The 22,734-nt window shown below is 36.6% G+C and overlaps 1 protein-coding gene across 2 annotated transcripts in view; it reads left to right on the top strand.

Annotated features, from left to right (window-relative positions):
• Positions 1-22,734, top strand: part of FUT8 (fucosyltransferase 8) — a gene marked incomplete at its 3' end in the record, with an annotated part of 109,712 nt that overhangs the window by 47,710 nt on the left and 39,268 nt on the right. For both annotated transcript variants that reach the window (XM_084239834.1, XM_084239835.1), the window contains exons 4-5: positions 5,102-5,216; positions 20,503-20,740. In XM_084239834.1, coding sequence (XP_084095960.1) covers positions 5,102-5,216; positions 20,503-20,740 — 353 coding nt within the window. The remainder of the gene's footprint in view (positions 1-5,101; positions 5,217-20,502; positions 20,741-22,734) is intronic.

Consider the following 22,734-nt stretch of genomic DNA (forward strand, 5'->3'; position numbering starts at 1 on the left):
TCCCTACAGTAATCTGTGGAAGAAGACTCTTTTCCTTCAGTCCTCATTTAATGCTGTTCTCTGAGTGAGGAGACCATGTTTTCTTCTGAAATGTGAATCTTATTTTTCATCACTCTAAATACCAGTCATGAATGCAGCCTGTGGACCAGATATCAGGTGTTTGGATATAGGATTCAGCTGAGATTTTTAACAAAAAGCACTATTTACCTGAGTAGACTATACTTTGGAGCTAGTAACTAGTAGAGACTAATCCCTGTCTGCTCCCATAGTTGGATTATCAACTACCAATTAATTTATAATATCTTTTGACTTTTAGAGGACTTTTAAGTATTTAGAGGGGTTAATGGTATAATAAATAGAGTATCATATTATTACTAACTGCTGTATTGATTTTAAACATTAGTATCACAAGATTTTCAGTTGATGATTTCATTCTAGTGATTGTGTACTTGACCAAATGTCATAGAAACATAGTTATGTTTACCTGCTACTTCTAATACCATTGATCATGAATTAATCCTGACCTTTCTCTTTGAAAGAGTGAAAGGGGAACCAGCAGCTCAGAGTGATTATTTTTGTCATCGTGGTTTTGTTTATGTAGTAGTTTCAGTGCTTAGATTTATCACCATATAGATTTGTACCTCAGTCTCTAAGGATATCATGGAAAGTTTTATCCTATCACCCTTTTAGGTTGCCCAGAGACATATTTAACTTAATCACTGTTGCTTTAATTCTTTCTGTCATCTTTATATTGTCAGGCACCAGTTTATGAAATACTTACTGGAGCTACTTTTTTATTTTAAAATTATAGCCGTTATTAAGCTTCAAACTAAAAGATTGGAGGGCTTACAGGGTCGATGCGCTACTTCTCAATTCAGTTGACAGACTGTTGAGAAACAATCTGGTAAAGCAGCAATCTGATTGCCCCTCCTGGTCTGCATCATCTCATATCAGCACTAATATATAAAACAATTTGCTGAGACTGAGGTCAGATGTGTTTCCCAATTGATGAATGGTACTTATGGCTAATTATGCTGATTGACTTTTTTACTGCTGTGTGAAAAGACATTATAAGGGATTTTGTGGCAGGGAAAGGATGTCAAATCAGATAAAGGGTACAATTTCTGTTTATAGGAGAAGATTAGTGGGGTAATCACTTACAGATTTGTCCGATCCAAATTGCTGGTCATAACAATTGTGGCCCAATAGCTTGTATTTTCATTTTCTTTAGATAGTAGAAGGTAGACTCTCCTCTCTTTGACAGGCCTGAGAATTGCTGTATCCAGTCTTGAAAAGTTAAGTTTTGTGAAACTTCAAATCTAGTGTTTTGTTTTTGTTTCATTCATATCTACTCTCCCCCTGCCTGCCCCCTTTAGGATTTGATTTCAGAGTAGAGCCACCAAAAACTGAGCATTTATTGGAATGCTTTTGAGTTATTACTATGTTTGCCTGTAATGGGCCACAAATAAAAACTTTGTTTGATTATCCTCAAAACCGGCTACAAGGTGGTAAACTTTATAACATGGTAACTTAACATTACTGAGCCAGTGTAAGGGCAGGACTGGGCACAGTGCAGGTTTTCTGATCCCATGCAGACCGGGTAAAGGAGGAGTCAGAGTCCTCAATGGTTTTGCAGGTTTTTTATTTGGGGTTCACCAGGCATATGGCAGGCAGGGGTGCTGGCTGGGGGGCTGGGAGGCTGGCAGGCCTCCCAGCCCCCAGCAAGTCTTCACTCTATCTGGGCTCTCTGGCGTTCTCTGCTTCTGCTTCGGCTTCTCCTTCAGGTTCTGCTGCTGGCTGGCTGGGGCTGCTCGCGTCCCCCCGTGATGCCGCCCTTAAAAGCACAGTCTTAACTCAGCTGAATCCCATCTACCTATGCCCACACCCTATTCCAGGTGCCCGCCATCAGGCATGCATTCAGGACAAGGATCCATCATCTATCCTGATGGCGGAAGGGCAGAAAAGCCTGACATTTTCTTTACCCTACAGTCCACCCCCTCAGGGTTTTCTGCCATACAGTCTATACATATATATACAATTTTCTAAGCAAACAAACAATGCAGCCATGGCCCACAAAAGCAAATACATCAAATATAACAAAACACAATATAACAAAATACAACAGAACACAAATAAGTCCAGGCAGGGCACCAACCTAGTGCAAAAGACAATTATTGGTACCAGCAGATAAGCCACCAAATCTGCTGCCGAAGGCACTGCTCATACGAGGGAGGGGAATCACTCATGGCATCTACTATATCACACCAGGAGCCGTCAGGCTTCCTGGCCTTCTCTGGCTGTAGTCTCGGCTACAAGGCACACACAGCATCCACCCCCAGGATGCACTAGCTCTGGGATTGGCAATTTTATTCTGTTGGGGGTAATCGCCAACCCTCAGGGTTTCTGTCTGCAGTCGCTCCAACACTCGGCCTTCATGGCCACCCATGCGACTCACAGACCCCTGCACTCAAGCCAACCCACTGCACAATCACATGGGTCGGGGATCCAAACTCTGCATTCGGCTTGGGCTCCACCCCAAGCCACATTCCCCACCCGTCCCCCAAGGACAGGTTCCTCAGCTCCTCACCCTCGCTCAAGAATGAGCAGGGCATCACCCACAGGTGATTTTACGAGACTCACAGTTCTTCAGCATACCCAGGCTGCTTAACAGCCGCTCAGGGCTTCTCAACTTAGCATCAGTACCAGCTTTTGCTGCCTTAGTTGGCTTTTCTCCTCCACCTGGCTGCTGGGCATGCACAGGCTGCTTTTGGCCATCAAGGCCCACTGGCCACCCCCAGATTCCCATCTCTTGGGGTTTACAAACAAAACTGTTCCACCCCCAGGGTCCCAAAACATATCAACCTGCAAGGTCCTCCGCCTTCTGGCGAGAATGTCAGTCCATCAGTCCATCAGTTCAAGTCCATTGGCCTCTCCCTGCGTCAGCAAAGGCCTGCTGCCTCAGGGGTCATTGGCTGGTCCTTTCCGGTGTCGTTGGCTGGTCCTATCTGGTGTCGTTGGCTGGTCCTATCCGGTGTCGTTGGCTGGTCCTTTCCGGTGTCGTTGGCTGGTCCTTTCGGGCGTCTCCTTCACGCCAGGTCCCATCCTGCACTCCCGGACCGTATCCATCTTCTGTGCCGCCCTGGCGCCTCCAGCGTCGTCACAGGCAAACACTTACTCCTTAGTCCCTTCCAGGTCTTCAGAGGGCTCCAATACCCGTCTGCATGGATCTTGTCGACTTACGCCAATTGTAAGGGCAGGACTGGGCACAGTGCAGGTTTTCTGAGCCCATGCAGACCGGGTAAAGGAGGAGTCAGAGTCCTCAATGGTTTTGCAGGTTTTTTATTTGGGGTTCACCAGGCATATGGCAGGCAGGGGTGCTGGCTGGGGGGCTGGGAGGCTGGCAGGCCTCCCAGCCCCCAGCAAGTCTTCACTCTATCTGGGCTCTCTGGCGTTCTCTGCTTCTGCTTCGGCTTCTCCTTCAGGTTCTGCTGCTGGCTGGCTGGGGCTGCTCGCGTCCCCCCGTGATGCCGCCCTTAAAAGCACAGTCTTAACTCAGCTGAATCCCATCTACCTATGCCCACACCCTATTCCAGGTGCCCGCCATCAGGCATGCATTCAGGACAAGGATCCATCATCTATCCTGATGGCGGAAGGGCAGAAAAGCCTGACATTTTCTTTACCCTACAGCCAGTATAGAGCTAATTTGAATTTAACTACATTTCCTGGGCTTCTGTTTCCAACAAGGTCTCCAGTGGGGGAAACCAAGAAAGTAAGAGCATGTTTAATTTTTTATTGCAATAACATTGTTTTATAATACTGTATATGATTCAGAGGTATAGGTTAACACCTCTTCAGATGCATATCTGTTTGTTTTCTAATCTCCTCCTCCCGTTCTGGTAGCCATACTTCCACAGTCAGATTTTTAGGCTTTGTTTTTAGTTTGGATTTGTCTGAACCCTTTGTTTTGTTTCTCTGTATTCCACATATTAGTGAAACCATCTGGTATTTGTCTAAGCTTATTTTGCTTAGCATAATCCCCTCCAGTTCTATACCCCCTCCATTTGTTCTCACAAACGGCAAGAGTTTACCTTTTTATAGCTGTAGTAGTATTGCATTGTATATACATACCACATTTTTTAATCCACTCATCTGCTGTTAGGCATTTAAGTTGTTTTCACAACTTGTCTATTGTATTGTAAATAGTGCTGCAATGAACACAGGAGTGCATAGATCCCTTCAGTCAAGGGCGTGTGCCTTCACACCATTTAGCTCTCACCTCCCCAGGGCTACTAGCCAGATGGCAGTGCTGCCAATTGTACTTCAGCCTCTGCCCTATACCACAGCCTCCAGGCATTTATCTCCACCCACCTCTTGTTCATTGCAGCATGAATCTTCTCTGTGCCCTTTCTGGTACCATCTGCCTGCCCATGGGGCTCTCTGGATTCTTACCAAGATGATTCTCTGGAAAGCAAAGCAAGGAACCTTCTCTAATACCATCTTGAATCTACTTGTCAAGCAAACTTAGTTTTAGTTAGGTACTAGAGTGACTTCTATTGAGAACCCGACTGTATTTATCACAATATGTTAGTGTCCTTCTTTTGGGTGTTTATCTTTTAGTTATACGTTTGCTTGTTATACTTTCTTGACAAAGATAGGAACAAATGTGAGTAATTACTGCTAAGACTTAATATTGATGTAACTTTGTAAAAACATTCATGTTTATGTTTCCTAATTTGTTAAGAAATGCAAAGATCAGCTTTCATTCCCAGTGGCAAAGGAATGCTTTAATTACTATGAGTTGAAAGTATTTACCATGCCAATTTTTATATTTCAGGGAATTTTCTCTATATTAGACATAATGAAATCTTTACCTACTTGAAGCTATATAATGATTGTCAATGAAATGGAGTACTGCTTGTCTATATGTTTTTGTATGTTTAATTTAATGTTTGCAGCATGTACTGAATTTCCTTTTTTCCTTTAATAGGCATTTGCTTCTATATCATCAATCTTTGTGATGAATTTGACTCTCCATTTAAGACTTTGTGTAATCCTCTGGTGAAGTACAAATAAATTAGATCTCTAATGTTTACTTTTATAGGTCTATAATGACGGATCTATACTACCTCAGTCAAACAGATGGAGCAGGTGATTGGCGTGAAAAAGAGGCCAAAGATCTGACAGAGTTGGTCCAGCGGAGAATAACTTATCTTCAGGTAAGAGGCCCAGCTAAGAAATTTGAGTGAAAAAGAAATCATAATAAAACTAAAAACAAGAGTTGCCCTTGTTTTTAGTCTTCCTAGCTTTGTGTCTTGTAAGTATTTACTTAGATATTTGATGTGTTTATTCAGAAAAACACTGTATACTTGAGTGGAATACAAAGATGGCTAAGACAAGGTCCCTTCCCTAAAGAAGCCACTTCTAACACACACACACACACATGCCTGCACACTCATACACATGCATGCGTGCATGCACACGGTCATGCAAAACAAAAAAACTTACAAAATAAAAAGTGTGGCATTTTATAGGTGCCATAGCTGAAATGCTTTTTGGAGGAAGATGATGCCAGGGATAGCTTTGTGGAAAAGGGTATTATTTGAGCTGAGCTGTAAAGGATAATTAGGATTTAGAGACAGAGAAATGAAGAAGAGCAAATTAGCTGAAGCCTATGGTGTGTGTAGTGGTCTGTAGCTGAGAAATAGCAGTATTGGAACCCAAATGAAAAATGGGATATTTTAGTTTGGCTGAAGTTTTGGGTTGTGTGAAAAAGAGAGATGAAAAATGAGAAGAGGAGTAAGTTTGGGAGCCAGACCATGGAGGTCTTTGGATGCAGGTTAAGCTTTATGATGTATGAATTGAGTGCTGAAGATTTTATTTGTTGCATTTACATCATTGTAACAACAAATAAAAAATATAAATCAAGGATAAACTCAAGTCCCATGCCTTTTAAATTTATTCTCTTCATTTTTTGTGTGCTCTTCCAATTCTTATTAATATTAGTAATAGTCTTGCATATTTGTAGGGATAAGATTGATTTTTTACAATTTATTTTCTTAACATTTCATAAACTTCTGTTTTGGAGTCAGACTGTTTTTGAAAGATTGTTACACGTAAGAGGGTTATGATGAGAGTGCTACTTCAGTGATATTTCTCTGAAGTAGTATTATAGTTGAACCGGGTTAGTGTTGGAAAAGACTAGAAGCAAGGAGACTATCTAGGATATGAGGACCATACTGCAAGTCAAAAATACTGAGGCATATGTTAGTTTGCCTTGGAAAGGAAGAAACAAATTTGAGAGAGATTGGGACGATAGAATTGATAGGACTTTCCAATAGATGAAAGAGCTGAAATGACTGGATTGGATGCATCATTAACTAAAGGAACTGAAAGGTAGCATAGTCTTCAGGGGAGAACAATGATTTAGTAAACCGAATTCTTTAACATTTTAAATGTGTGAAGTTGAAAAGATGGTGGAGCTTCCTCTGTGCCCACCCTTTTCTAACACTATCGAGAGTGTGCTTTTGGTGTATAATCACTCTGCTGTCCTTTTAAGATTCAAGTGTCTTACCAAAGCAAAATAATAGCCAATGACTTGATTCTGTATATTTTAAGGTACACATTTTCCTGCACTTAACTAGGAGAAAAGAGAAAATCAAGTGTTTAAAGAGATCATTAAAAACCAAACTGATCTTGGCATGCTGTCTTGGTCTCATACTCCCATGGCCATTCATCAGGCGTGTCGGCAGAAGGAGATACACTCCGCCTCCTGTAGGGATGTGGTAATTATCTCCTATCAACTAGAACTTCATTCAGTGAACTATAAACAGCTGGTGGTGCAGAACTATCATCCTCATTTAAAATGGAAATAGCAATGGTTTCTGCGTTTCTTCCACTTCCACATATTCATTAAATTTTCTCCCAACAAAATTATATTTAAACTATGATTTGGTCATAGTTTGGCTTCCTATACTGTGACAAGTATCTGCCTGCTGCTTTACTTCCATTTTTCCTACTTTGATTTTTAAATGGTCAAGTGCTTTCACCCTTAGTACAGATTTGATCCTCTGTATGCTGATTTCTGTGGTTCTCTACTAGAGAATCTCACTTGTAAATCATACTGATGCAGAACTACTTTTTTAATCTTTAAAACTATTGGAACTTAACTTCAGTTTCAAATGTTACTATCTAAGAAATTCTTACTTTCATACTTTTCCATTGGAAAAGAAAAGTGATTTCTAATATTCAAGAAGATGGGGGAAAAACATTTCAAAAATATTTTTATTTAATGTGTTCATGATCATTTTTTTCATCTAGTCTAGAAGTTATTTGAAGTTGGAACTATATTTTCAACATAATATTTGTTAGCAATTAAATATGCCAGTCACTGATTATCATCTCTGTGTAGAAGTGAATAAAATTCCTTTCACCTATTCCAACAAGATCAAACATATATAAATAAATAGACATGTATTTGCAAGGAATGCTTTCTCTGTCTTGAATTTTTATTCTCAGTGTATTTTCAGGCACACCAGCTACTAAAAAAAAGAAAGATTTGTCACTGGTTCAAATCAATTACAGAGTTTAATCAGAAGAATTGAACTATTTTATATAGATTTTTAAAAAGTGATTACATTTTTCCCATTAAAACTTTTCTTGGTGTTCAAAATTTTGGTGTTCCCGTACTATTATATTAAGTGAAATATTACTGTAAAAGGGTTATTTTAAGCAACTTAGATTCTGAAAGACTTCAGTAGAGTTTAGGAAATGAGTAGTATACTTGGAAATAAAGCTAAAAAGGGGTAAAGAAAATAATCATTGATTTTTGATATACAAAAATATGCAGTTTATCTAGTAAATAATAGGGGAAAGGTATAATATTAAATTATCATTTAAATACTGTATTCCTGATAAATAATTCAGATAATTTTATAATTTACTTTCAATGATTGGTCAATAGCTGTAAAGATTTTCAGTTTTAGTAGATTTCTACTCATAATTTTAAAATGTATTATCAGTTCTCATCACCAACAAGGATTTTTTTAAACCATGGTTTGTTTAAGGTATAATGAAAAACCCAGTACAAAGAAAAACACCTAGAATAAGTCCTTGTCTAATCCATAGTAAGTTTCATTTTGATTCTAAGCCTTTCTTTCTACAATTTTTTCAGTCCTTTGAATTGAGCAAAAATTATGTTGTATGAAAATCTTGCTTGTCATAAAGTCATTTGTTCTCTATTTTAGATTTGCATTCATTTATCCTATAATCTGGTTTAATTGTGAGAAACAATTTCACAAAGATACTGGAAAATAAAAAGTTGCTTTGAACAACTTGTCTTCATTAAGACAAAAGTTCCATAGATGTCTTTTCTTTTTTTTCCTCTGCCCTTTCTCCATCAGAATCCTATTCCTCTTTCAAGATCCAACTCATTTTGCTCTGTTTCTATATACCTTGTGAGATGTCTTTATTAAAATTATTTTCTCTTTGAAATTGAATGCTCTGTAGGATGGTACACAAAGACTCACTAAAATATAACAATCTCATTGAGGACAACTGTTGGTATGTCATTAGAGTCAAGTAAATAGACCAAGTAATTCTCTTGAAGTCTTAGTCTTCTATATGTTTATTTTAAAAGGTATCTATCCATAAAATGAACATGTAATATTAGGTTGTTTTAATAGCCTTTTTGTGTTGGTGTTTACTCTTGTGCTGTGTAAGTCATAATTGTGAAAGTAGTGTTTATATTCCTCTAGTTTCTGATAATTGACTTCTGACTCACTTTAAAAACTACATTGTTGATATTTTCATTGTGAGTCCACATAATGTAAGTCATTTTTCTAGAATTTTGAATGATAAAGAAGACATTCCCTTTTCATTATGGTTATTAAAGTTGGCATTGTAGTTTCCAGTCAGCTAACATTAAATTCTAAACAGCTCCTAATAAATACAATCAAAAAGTTTATAATGCTTTAGTTTTTTAACTTGTTTGGAGCAGTTGGAAGTTGGTAACTATGGCGAAGGGAACTACTTGATAGGGCAGATAGCTATGGAAAGGCATTTCCCAGTTTACTTTGAAACTATCTGTCTTCTGGTACAGCATAACTTTTTTTTCTGCTTAGTCCCCCCAAATGGATATTTTCAGCAAAATTGAGTCCATTTCAGGTACACCTTATAAAGTAAAAAGGAGCAATAATAAAAGATGTTTTTCTTTGCTTTGTTTATATTTTAAATAGAATTTTTACTGGAAATTGGTAGGCTTATAATTTCCCTTTTTTGAGAGAAAATGAAAATGTGAAAATGGAGAACATGTATTTTACTTTTTAAATTAAAAGAGACTGATTTGGGCCTCCCTGGTGGCGCAGCAGTTGAGCGCTGGGTTGTGAAGCTGCCCGCAGCCTCTGCGGTGCCGGTTCGATCCCTGGCTGCTCCCCGGCCACTGGAGGAGGGTCCCACATGGCCGCAGACCTCTCCTGCCGCCCGCTGCTCCCCTCAGCAGTGTACTTCGGTCCTTCTGCCTGCTCTGCTCCCCGCTCTGGCTCTGGTAAATTCTCTCACCCTCCCGCGCTTCTGACTGTACCCAGTGCTTGTATAAATAAATAAATAAATAAACAAATAAATAAATAGATAGATAGATAGATAAATAAATAAATAAGAGACTGATTTTTTAATCCATTCAAAAATAACTGAAGAAATAACAAATTTCTGGATTTTTTTATGGATTCCAATGACTGTGGTGGAGTGGACAGCAGCAAGGTGACACTACAAATGCATTGAGGCTGTTAAAACATAAATTCATAAGCCAGAAAGAAAAAGAAAAATACCAGATGGTCTCACTCATAGCAGGAATCTAGAAAACCTAAATAAGGGACCAGGAAAAAGAATAACTATAAGAAAGAAAAAATGAAAATGAACAAACAACTATGAACCAGAGATGCACTATTCGGGGGGGGGGGTGTTGGGGAAAGGAGAGATTGGGGTCAAAGTAAGGGGGTTGCAATTGTATGGGGAATATAAAAATAAAATTAAAAAAAAGAAAAAAAAACAAACAACAAAAAACATAAATTCAGGTTGTGGAGATGCCCTCCACTCCACACACGATATGCCTGACACCAATTTCTTTCTCTCATTTTAGTTTTTTAAACTTAAAAATTTATTTCACACATGTTTATTTGCATGTGCTACGTTAGATACATTGCTGGGGTTAGAGTGGTGAACCAGTCACTGATGTGCCTGGAGTCAGCAGCTTCAGTGAACTCCAGTAAGAACCCAATAAAGGGTTCAGTGTGGCAGGTGCCCCTCCCTCTCACAGTTTGTACTGCCCTGGTACTGCTGTAAACACAATTGAAGTAAAGATTTTGCTACCCATACCTGTTAGGCTGTTGCTCATGATATCTACTGCATTCGTCTATTTATTTTTCAGGGATTATTGACTTTGTTCTGCTGCAATTTAGTTGTGAGTATATGGAAGAGGCGAGCCTGGTATCTTTACTCTGTCACCATCTTGCTAAACACTTTGGTTTACTATTTTTAAGGAACATGAACAAATGTCTCTGGAAATTCTTCTTAAGTCATTAGTTTGCCAATAAATAAGTACCATTATAGATGAGAATTAAATGTTCATTAAATGTTTAAGAATATGTTTGGCTTAAAATACATGTTTCCGTTTCTGGATAAGATGTAGAACACCCATTGTACCCTGTTCTTCCTGTTAATTACAACAAATCCTGTACACCATGAATTTCGTGAATTTCATGTGTTTGGTTTGTTTGCCTGCTTGTTTGTTTTATACATAACCCAATTGAGGGTGCTAGAGAATCCTCCAAACTAGAAATAATAATGATGAAGCTGAAAAATTCTCCATTTTCACTGTATCTACACCATTCTAGGCAGACACCATGAGAAAAATAGCCCCACCCCACCCTCTGCAGATGCCACAGCTGTGGAGATTATTTGATGACATTTAACCCTGTCTGCCATACCTGACCTGTATGAGGACTCCTCTACCTCTCCTAAGTTGTGTTACAATTGCAACGACTTGAGACAAAGCTCTGCCCCTATTGCCACACTGCAATGACTCAGTTCCTATGAAGAAGAGGGATTTTTTTTTTTTAAATCTGTGCTTGAAATTCTGGGTAGCCCAAAATTGGGGCAGAGCAAAATATGCTGAAAGGACTTTAACAATTGACATTTGAGATATAGCCTATGAAAGGGAGCTAGGAATCTAAATAGTCTGGTAGCCTATTAAAATAGATAATTTAAATAAAAAGTATAATCTCATAGCTTAATACTCATCATCATACCAAGAACCCGGAAAAATTCAAATGACAAAGGATAATCAGCAGACACTGCAATGAGCTAACGCAGATGTTGGAATTACCTGACGAGGATTTTAAAGAAGCTGTAATAATAAAAACACTCCAGTAAGCAATTACAGACTTGAAACAAATGAAAGCGTAGAAAGTCTCAGCAAAGAAATAGATGATATAAGGAAAAATGAAATGGAAATTTCAGAACTGAAACGTACAATAACATTTGTGAAATACCGACTAAACAGAATAGCCATAACACAGGAAAGAATAGATGCTCTTGAAGTTAGATTAATAGAAATTTTCCAATCTGACAAGAGAGAGAATAAAGATAAAAAAAAAGTGAGCAGAGCCTCAGAATCTGTGGTGCAATAACAAAAAATGTTTGTCTTTGTATTTTTGGAGTTCCAGTATGAGAGAAGTAAGAGTAAGGGATTGAAGAAATATTTGAAGAAATGACTGAGAGCTTTCTAAATTTGGAACATATTCAAGAAGTTGAGCAAACTATAAGCCCAGTGTAAATCTTTCACAGACACTTTAGAAGTATTTGTTAAAATAGTAAAGACAAAGAAAAAAAATTCTTTCAAGCAGCTAAAGAGAATCAGTGCATTATTTATAGAAAAACAACTTGATTGAAAGTGGACTTCTCACCAGAAAACATGGAGACAGAAAGAAGTGATAAAATATTTTTAAAGGGCTGAAAGAAAAGAACTGTCAGCCCAGAATTGTTCCTCCTGTGAAAATATAATGTGGAGAAGCAAAGACATTTTCAGATGAAGGAAAACTAAGAGACTTCATCATGAGCCTGCTTACTCTAAAAAAAGAAATTCTTTGGATAGAAAGAAAATGATGACAGGAGGAAACTTGAGATATCAAGAATGAAGAAAATGCATACAAACAAGTAGATACAGGGTGATTGAACTAGTCTTCTCTTTTTGAGTTTTTAAAATATTTGATGATGGAAAGCAAAACTTATAACATTTTCAGATGTTTTCAATGTGTATAAAAGTAAAACTTAAGATAACTGTATCATAAAAGAGGAGAAAATAAAGGGACCTAAAAGGTAGTAAAGTTTCTACATCCCATTTGAAATGGTAAAATGTTATATGCATAGTTGTAATAAGTTATGTGTCTATATGTTGTAATCTCTAGAGCAGCCACCAAAAATACTCTGAAGAGATTTACTTTAAAATGCTATAGATAAATCAAAATTGAATATTAAAAGAAGTTCAAATTATGCACAGTTAATGGTTATGAAAAGTAAAGAAAATAATAGGAATTGAGCACCGGTAAGCTGTGGCAGTGAGAAAAGTGGTCGTAAAAGGATTGTTTAATTCAAAAATAAAAATGGGATTTCAAAATTATGTCCTGCTAACAGTGGATTCTCAGTGCATGACTAACTTTATGGAGAAATGAAACAAAGCCTCCATCTATTAGAAGAGGTAGTAAAATTTGACATCTGGTTTAATTATTGTTGATCATTTGATTTACAAGCCTCAACTTTTTTTTTTTCCTCTTAGGAATATAATTTTATTTTTTTTCTTTTATTTTTATTTATTTTTTTCTGGTGGAAGCTTTATTTTTTTTAATATATTTTTATTTTTTACATCATTGTTCATTTTTAAACATTTGCTTCACCCCACCCCCTCAGGTGTAGTCCCCGTAGAGTTTCCTTCACCAATGCACCCGTGTAGCCTCACCTCAGTCCCCTGTGCTCTTCCCTCCCTCCCTTTGATCCCTCTCCCTCCTCCTCCCCTGCAGTATGTCACATATTCCCCTGCAGTATGACCCTGCAATATGTCTGCTTTTGATTTGTTGGGTTTTTATTTTTTTACATTGATGTCTTATTTGGTTCTATAAGTGAAACCATCCGATATTTTTCTTTTTCCTTCTGGCTTATTTCACTGAGCATAATTCCTTCTAGTTCCATTCACATTGCTGCAAATGGCATGAGTTTATCTTTTTTGATTGCTGAATAATATTCGATTGTGTATATATGCCACATCTTCTTGGACATTTCTCCAAAGAGGAAATGCAAATGGCCAACAGGCATATGAAAAAATGTTCAACATCCCTTATAATCAGGGAAATGCAAATTAAAACCACATTGAGATACCACTTTATACCAGTAAGAATGGCACATATCAAAAAAACAAGCAACAACAAATGTTGGCGAGGATGTGGTGAAAAGGAACTCTCCTACATTGCTGGTGGGGGTGCAAACTGGTCCAACCACTATGGAAAGCTGTCTGGAGGTTACTCAGTCTACTAAAAATGGAGCTACCATACGACCCAGCAATTCCATTACTATGGATCTACCCAAAGGACACAAAAACATTGATTCCAAAGAACACCTGTACCCCTATGTTTATTGCAGCACTATTTACAATAGGTAAACCTGGAAAACAATCCAAATGCCCAAAAATAAAAGCAACTTTTATAGAATACCCACCTCAACTATTGTGCTGTCCTTACTACTTGTTACAGATTTTTTTGTTTGTTTGCTTGTTTTTTGCTAGGGAGCTAGATAGGATGCCTAGTAACTATCTTAACTTTGCTGAGAAAATACTCTTATTTAATGTGTTGAGATAATCTCAAGTCTTGGCTTTTAAAAATGAGAATGCTTTTCAGTTTTCTCTTTCATGGTTATTAACTAGATCCAGAGTCTTCATTTTAATTACCTTATGCAAAATTTAAATTCTATCTGCTTCATTACCTTTTCTGCTTTGGTTTTGATAATTTTAGAGGAATAAAATCACATTGTTTTGCAATGAAAGGCTTTCGTGACAGTATTAATGAATCTTTTCTTCATTACCAGCACACAAAAGCTAGATGTAGCAAATCATTTTAAACAAAAAAAAATTGTTTTGATTAAAAATTGCTTACTCTTGTGATTAGAGCAGACAAAAAGCACAATTAAATTAACTTAACCTGATTCATTCTTTTGACTTTTACTGACCTCTCTTCATTGGAAATAACAGCCAGCAATCAATGAATTAACCTCTCCCTTCTATAAGGAATGTTGTCAGAGAAGAGCGGGTAAGATTCTGGGGTTCTAATTCTTACTCCTGAAATATAAAATCTGAAACCATATAGCTACTAGAAGAAAATGTTAGGGGTAAGCTCCTTGATGTCGGTCTTGACAAAAATTTTTTTTGGATATGACACCAAAACCCAAGTAACGAGAGCCAAAATCAATAGTGAGACTATATCAAAGTAAAAAGCTTCTGCGCACTAAGTGAAATGATCAACAAATTAAAAAGACTATCTGTGAAATGAGAGAAAATACTTGTAAACAGTATATATGCTAAGGGGTTAATATCTAAACTATAAGGAACTCAATTCAGTAGCAAAAAAAGAAAACAAACTATTAACCACCTAATTATATTATTAGCTAAGGACTTGGTATTTCTCAAAAGAAGACATAGGAAACAGGTATAGGCAAACATGCTCAACATTCCAGGTAAAATACAAATAAATTCACAATGAGATATCACTTCATACCACCTGGAATGGCTGTTATCAGATTGAGGATGTGAAGAGACAGGAACTCCTTGTTTACTATGAATGTAAAACGGTACAACCATTTTGAAAAACAGTATAGAGGTTTTTCATTAAATTAAAAATAGAACTACCATATGAATCAGTAATCCCACTTCTGGGTATATGTCCAAAGGAATCAGTATTTTGAAGAGTAGCTTTATTATGTTAATCACAGCATTGTTTACAGTAGCCAAGATTTGGAAACCTGTATGTCTGTTGGTGAAAGGATGGATAAAGAAGGTAGTTACACAAAAACACACACATATACACACATACACACATACATATGTATGTATATATTTACACATACATATACACATAATATTTTCAGCATTAAAAGAAAGAAAATCTATATGTAACAACATATACAAACCTGGATGACATTATACTAAATGAAATAAAGACTCAGAAAGACAAGTACTGCATGATCTCACTTAAGTGTGCAATCTAAAATGGTCAAATTCATAAAGGCAGAGCGTTGAACAATGGTTACTACTCCCTGTTACTACACAGTGGGGTGGGGGGGAAATGGGGAGATGTTGGTCAAAGGGTGCAAAGATTGAGGTATACAGGATCAGTAAGTTCGGGAGATCTAATGTATATAGTATAGCATGATTACTATACATGCTGAGTTAATCTTGTTTTTACCCTTCCCCACAATAAATCTTAACTGTGCAATTATGTATGTGTTAGCTTGATTGTGGTAGTCATTTCAAGCATCATGTTGCACCCTTAAATCTATGCAGTTTTTATTTGTCAACTATATGCCAGCAAAGCCAGAAAAAAAAAATGATCAGATAAGTTTTCTGAACCTACACTTCCAGCTACAGCTGGCATTGAAGATATCATGGAGGGGGATGCATAAGAGCACTAGACAATGAATCGAGAGGCCTGTATTCTAAATTCTGCCTTGCCACCAGTTAATTTTTGTGACGATGAACTTGACATCACCTTTGTTTCTGTGCATGCAATTCAGCTGAACTCATAGTGGTTAACATTGATTCTATGCAAGAGATACCTGGGGATATTTTGTTTGTTGCTGCTTTAGCCCTTTTCTGCAATGTTTTGTCTATAGTAAATAAATTAAGGAAATTACACTGTGATTGGGAAAATGTTCATTCTGAAAAGGCTTTAATTGTGTGTATGGAAAATCTAAATAGTCATGGCAAGAGACTTTATCTGTGATTTAATTAAAGAAACAGTCAGCACTGTTGTGTGATATTACATCATGAATTTACATTTACTAAGTAAAGACGGCGAGAATCTCTACATCCTAGCAGTGCCTAAATAATATAATAATGGCTCTGGTTTACTAGTTGATTCAAACTTACTCCCTTTTTAGCAAAGTAGAAATTAAGCTGGCTTCCTAATTTGAAATATGTCCAATAGTATCTGTTTTGATATTTTAATCAAGAGTATAAGAGACTAAAATATTTCAGCATTATAATGGTGCCTTTACTAAATTAGTAATCATTTGTGTTTAAGAGATGTTGCTTCCCTTAATTTAACATCTTAGAGTCATCTTAATTCAAGTCTACTTATGATTTCAAGTTGACTTTATAGGATAGAACAAATACAGCTTAGAGTTCCTGTTAAGATAGGGTTATTCTTGGAAACTTAGCAGAAGAAATGGTTGAAGGAAAGGAAACTGAATGCAAAATGACCCTATTTTATCTTAAATCCTTTTTTTCTTAAATCCTTTTTTTCATTTAAATGTACTACAGTGACAGGTTTGCTACAGAATAATGACGATAAGAATGTTACGTAACATTATTGATTTATGGGGGCCCATGGTTGGACCACTTTTTAGCACTAAATGCAAAGATACTGTATTTATCAAGGGTGAAATAATGTCCCAGAGATTACAAGGGTGAAATTGTATGTTTGAATTAGTTTTGAGTTTATAACATGCCATTTAGTCTCAGAGTATCTTGGAAAAAAGAAGATGGGTGAGCAGGGAAAGGTTGTGGAGGGAGGTCATTTTTTTCTCAATTTTAAGTTAACACATTGAAAAATAATCACAGAATTGAATTCATAACAGCCTGAATTTGAACAATATTGTATCTTAAACCTCTCTGTCCAGAACTCTTTAATTAAAGCATGTTGTCGGTAGTAATTTTGACATTTACCTTATATTTCTAAAAGAAGTAATTACCATCATTATTGCAAGGAGTTATGGTGAGTCTGACTTTAAGAAGATCCTATACACTAAAATCTCACTATAACTATAAACAATTTATAGTTTATAATTTAACTTTGCTCTTCACAATTCTTTACAATATGGATTCCCATTGAATAATGAAAAGGCACACTTAGCATTTCATAAACACAATAAATTATATCTTTCAAGGTTTAACTTATTTGCAATTTTATTCATAATCCTTTCCAGTTCAGCTGAAAGTGATTTTTTTCTTTTGTTCCTTAATTCTTTGTTTATAGAAGTCTTAGAACATTTAAATTGCCTACTAACTTACAGTTATTTGTGTATAAGATTTCTTATTCTATTGGATTGTCATCACCCAAGTGTCTTTGTATGTAGCAAGTGCTTAGTAAATATTTATGGCATGAACGAAAGTTCACCTATGCTTATCAGTGAGTAATACTCAAAGCAGGGGAGGGAGAAGTGAATTAGACTTTCTCCATGGGCACTTATGGCTGGCTGGGTAGGTGTCTTTTTTTCAGTCTGTAATTTTCCATCTTCCACTCCCAAATAAGAAGTGCTTCCTAGTGAGTCTCCTTCTGCTGGGAGTGGGGGGGTGGTTGTGGGAGGGGAGCTGCCATAGAAAAGGAGAGGGGGAGAGATGGATAAAAATTACAAAATAATATACCTGCACTCTTGCATAACTGGTAGAGAAATACAGAAGAGAGTGCATTAGCTTTAAGTACACTAGATGCAATAGAAAAACAGATTTCAGCATCAGAAATAGTTCCCTTGTTAAAGTGTTAGCATGATTAAAGTATAACTTAATAATGAGGCCCTTCTATATGATCTTGTTTATGGATGAGGCATACCTTTAAACTTTTTGCAGAAATCAATAGGAAAGTATAAAAGCAGGGTCAGTGGTAATTGACAAAGGCTGCTGAGTAAGAAATGAGAAGATCACATATATATTTGTATGTATATGGTATGTGTGCATTTATGTGTATATATACATTATATATGAATATAGTAACATATATACATTATTTATGGCTGTTTCCCTTTTATAGACTTCCATAAATCTCCTTTCATTTGTTGCTGCTCCATAACAGTGGAGGATAACAAAGACTAAGCTGTGTAAAGGGATTTCCAACTAAGGTTTCTTTCTATCAGAATAAATCCCGGTACATCTTACTTTGATTACTTTATGAATATTTGCTTCTTTTATTCTAGACATTTATTCTGGTGAGCCTAATACTGTGTTAAGAACAGAATTTTTTTTTTTTCTGTTTCTCACTATTTCTCTGCCCTTTTCAGAGTCTCTTATGAATAAGATTCTTTGGATTTGCCACACTTTTAAATATTAATTTGGTAAAAAAATTTAGGCTATTGTGAGGTTTTCAGTATGTTATTTACTATTACCATTCCAGTCATTTATTTATGCCTGACTAACTCTCTGCCTTATAGTTGCTGCCTTATGGCTAACTCTCTACCTTATGGTCTTCCATTGGTTACTTTGTATGTGTAGATTGTTCTTATTCTAGAACCAAACATGAATTTTTTTTCTTTTCTCCATGTTACTTATGACATAGTGGAAGTAATGAATATATTCTCTTGTCAACTTGATTTGAGGTGCACTAAGACTCTTGAATTAAACTCATTTCATAATTTGCCCCCCTTTCTCTCTCAGGCCTTAGTTCTTATGAAGCACTGGGTTCTAGTTAAATTCTTCTCTTAAAACACACTGTAGATGTGCTTTTATTAATGCAGATATCAGTTGTCTTTAAATTAAAAAAAAAAACTATAGTATCAAAACTAAAGGCTAGGCCTTTCAATTATTTTCTCTTTAAAAAAATGTGAAGATTATATGGAAGATAAAATCATAGGGGAAGCCAGGTAAAAGAAAAAAAATGTTGAAAAATCTATGAAGGACATTTTCTTTTTCATTCATAAGAATTTTAGAGGTATGCTATTTTTCTCGCAAATCATGAAAAATTACACAAATGTCAATGTTCTTTGTTCCCTTATGACCATTGTGTTAATAGTAAAGCTTGGGATCAGTTTGAGTGTTTTTTATTCCTAAGCTCCTTGTATAATGTTGTACAGAAAAAAATGATATTTATTGATCTCCCAATACCACACATCATCACACCTCTCTATTCCTCTCAGATCTTTGGTGGCTGCAAACTAAATGTGAATACTTACTATCTTTTGAGTCTGCCATGAGTTCAGTCTGAAGTAAAAAGAATCATAACTCTAGTACTTGATTGGGGAAACAATACCGACCCATTTTGCTGAGTTTTATCTGGGCTCTCAGTTTCATAAGGGCCCTGTAACTCTTCACAAGGCTCTTGATGGCATGGGTTCTGCTTTGATCTAAAAAAGCGTTAGACCGTTTGAATTTGAAAGATACTTCTTTGGAAAATAACTCTATTGCCTTTTCCCTTCTCATCTTTTCTTTCAGAATCATATTATAGCCTCACATTCCTAGCTTTTGTTTCTAGAGCTCTACTTGACAGAAACATGGTATCCCTAGAAAAGAGTTATAGATTTGGGACTTGGTGACTGCTTTATTCAAAGTTTATGTAAATTGAAAACCAGTTGCCTTGCTTCTTACTCAATGGAAGTAAAGATTGTTTCTAAAAGCACCCATCCATTCTATTCCTTTGTACATAGAACAGCTTGGGAATTCTCAGGCTAAGGAGTCCTTTTCAAAACAAACTTTTATTTGTGTAACTATGATGTCTAGGGATATTTGGCAACAACCTATAGAAATTAGAGTGACATTGAAACTAGAATGGAAAAAAGGAAACTCTTACTTTAGCTAATCCCGTTGCATTGAGTGCCATTTAGATCTTTAACTACTTGCCACTCATCTTATAGCAAAGTATACAAATAGGAAAATATAGCTCCTTATTAAAAATTAGCATAACAGTTGCTCAAGACAGGCCCTGTGGAAGATGTTCTGTATTTTTGGTGAAAATTACTAGTAGCTATCATCAAGATTGGCTTTAAAAAAGTTCTGAGACTAGTATTTTGTAAATGTTGAAAAGTAGATTTTCTTAGTGACATCAAGATAGATGGAATTCATTGATAAATTATTGTTTTTCCTTCAAGGTTTGGATTTTACCAGGAAAGGTAAGCTCAGAATGCTGAAGTACAGCTGGAATAAATGACCTATTTTGCTTCTTTCATAAAGATCTCAGTGTACACAATCTTGAGTTCAGACTGAAAAAAGTGAAAAGGTTTTTTTTTTTCCTGTGACTGCTTAATTTCATATTTGTTTAGTTATATTACAAATTAACTGTCTCTTTTGCTGCCATCTCCCTGAGTATACACATAAACTTCTCAGTGAAATATTTGAAATACAATCCTTGTGACTGACTTCTTTGCTTAATAGGGTATCCTGGAGCAATCCTGACTTATATGATGTTTGATATTTGTCACCTGCGAAGAGAAATTGACCTCTCTCTACATCTTATCTGCACCTTTGTTTTATTTCCTCTGTGACAGAATCCCAAGGACTGCAGCAAAGCCAGGAAGTTAGTGTGTAATATAAACAAAGGCTGTGGCTATGGTTGTCAACTCCATCATGTGGTCTACTGCTTCATGATTGCATATGGCACTCAACGAACGCTCATATTGGAATCTCAGAATTGGCGCTATGCAACTGGTGGATGGGAAACTGTGTTTAGACCTGTAAGTGAGACCTGCACAGACAGATCTGGTGTCTCCACTGGACACTGGTCAGGTAAGAAGCCCGTGAAGCATGTGAGATCTCTGGGTTGAAATGTTGCATGACCAAATTAGAGTTCTAGGTACAGCTTTATGACTTCTAATCCTCTTTTTCTCTGGATCCATGAATGCTATACATTATCTAGATAAAATCTAGAGCAATATTTTACTTAAAAGTATTTTATGGTCTGCTTCACTTCTTATGTTCGTTTTCCCTGGCCAAATATATCTACTGGTTTTGCTCTGCAAAATATCACCTCTGCCTGCCCTCCTCTCTTTTGAAGTGCCTCTGACCCACACAACTTTCAGGTGTCCTCACTAGTCCTCCTAGTCAGATGGAACCCAGGGCCATTGTTGGTGTGGTTATGTCTCAGCCACCTTTCCTGGGTGGGAAAGAGAGAAGCTGCTCTAGGCCAAATCAGAATTTTTCCCAGCTTCTCAGGATGGGAGGGGCCATGGCTATGAATTAATCCCCCAGCCCGAATATAGCTCAAGAATCCTCCATATCCAATACTGACTGTTTTGGGAGTGATCAACTCTGCCGACCTACCTCTAGGGTAGACCAGTGGGCCACACAGATTTCATGTGTTGTCACCAGTGCTTCTAGGGACCAAACTTTGAGACCTGAAGACTATGAAAATAACTGTTATCCCCTTCTTAGAGTTGAAGGCAATGAAACCTTATTTGTTCATGTAATTTTAATTTTATTAAGAAAAAAATTGCTAAGGAATATGTGATTAAGGTACTATACTTGACATTATAAAAAAACAAAGATTACCAAGAACTATCTCTTCTCTCCAAGGACTTGGTGAGTTTCTTACGATAGTCTATTGTTCTTTCTACAATGATGGTCTTTAAACTGGGTCTAAAGTTGGTCTACCTTTGTTAAAATCCTAGCTTTAATCATTTTGTATTCATGGGCAAGTTACTTAATGTAGGTCTTAGTTCCTCATTAGTAAAATGAGTAATAATAATTTACTTGTCTCTGAGATGTTAGTAAAATTATTGTAAGTGAAATATATAATACATTTAGCACAGTACCTGATATATGAACTCTAGCAGTTGTTAGCTATTATTAATAACCTTTATTCACTGAGCAAATATGAGTGCCTATCATATGGCAGATACTAAACTGAGTGATTAGGTGAAATGCTAAGCAAGATAATGTATTGTCTGTGCACTCATGTTTTGTGGGAAGCCAAACATTTTTGTTAATGAAAGCATTTTGTTAGATGTGAAATAGGGAGCTATGTCATTGGCAAAGTAAGTACCTTTAGTTCCTTTCCTTTCATTTTGCTACCTCTGGAAAATTTCAAATAATGCTAGACTCTTCACAGAAGTGTCAGGACAGTTCATTGGGTAATTTCTATAAAATACTTTAAGTTTCTCTGTAAGAGGGCATACATATGAATGAAAAGTATTTTCTTATAATGCTCTTTGTCCTCTGGATGATTTAGGAGTCTTATTCTACATATCAACATTTTTTTTCTTTGTAACTCAGATCAATTTTTGAAGTGAACTTCTTAATCTAGAACCTAGTCAAGCTTTCGTTTTGAGGTTACATCTTCCACTAACCTGATCTGTAGTTTACAGCTGATAAAAACAAATTAGGTATTAAAGTTAGTAGAAACAAAGCAACTCTTGCCAGGCTCACTGTGGCTAACTTGAATGTCTTGAACTTTCAGTTTCAGACTTCCTTGATTGTGGACTGTATAGCCAGAATAGAGCAAGATTCTTTTGCTTCACTGTTTTTAGGGAGAGGTAACTTTTTGGGTGGTCGTCAGTTAATAAAAAAGTGAAAAGTTGCCCTCCTTCGGCTTATCAGTAGATAGCAGTATATATATATATTTATTTATTTATGCAAGCACTGAGTACAGTCAGAAGTGCCGGAGCGTGAGAGAATTCACCAGAGTCAGAGCGGAAAGCAGAGCATGAAGACTGACAAAATACACTGCTGAGGGGAGCAGTGGGTGTGGCAGGATTGGCCTGCGCACCATATGGGACCCTCGC

Source organism: Talpa europaea, assembly GCF_964194135.1.
Source record: "Talpa europaea genome assembly, chromosome: 8".
Classification (NCBI taxonomy): Eukaryota; Metazoa; Chordata; class Mammalia; order Eulipotyphla; family Talpidae; genus Talpa; species Talpa europaea.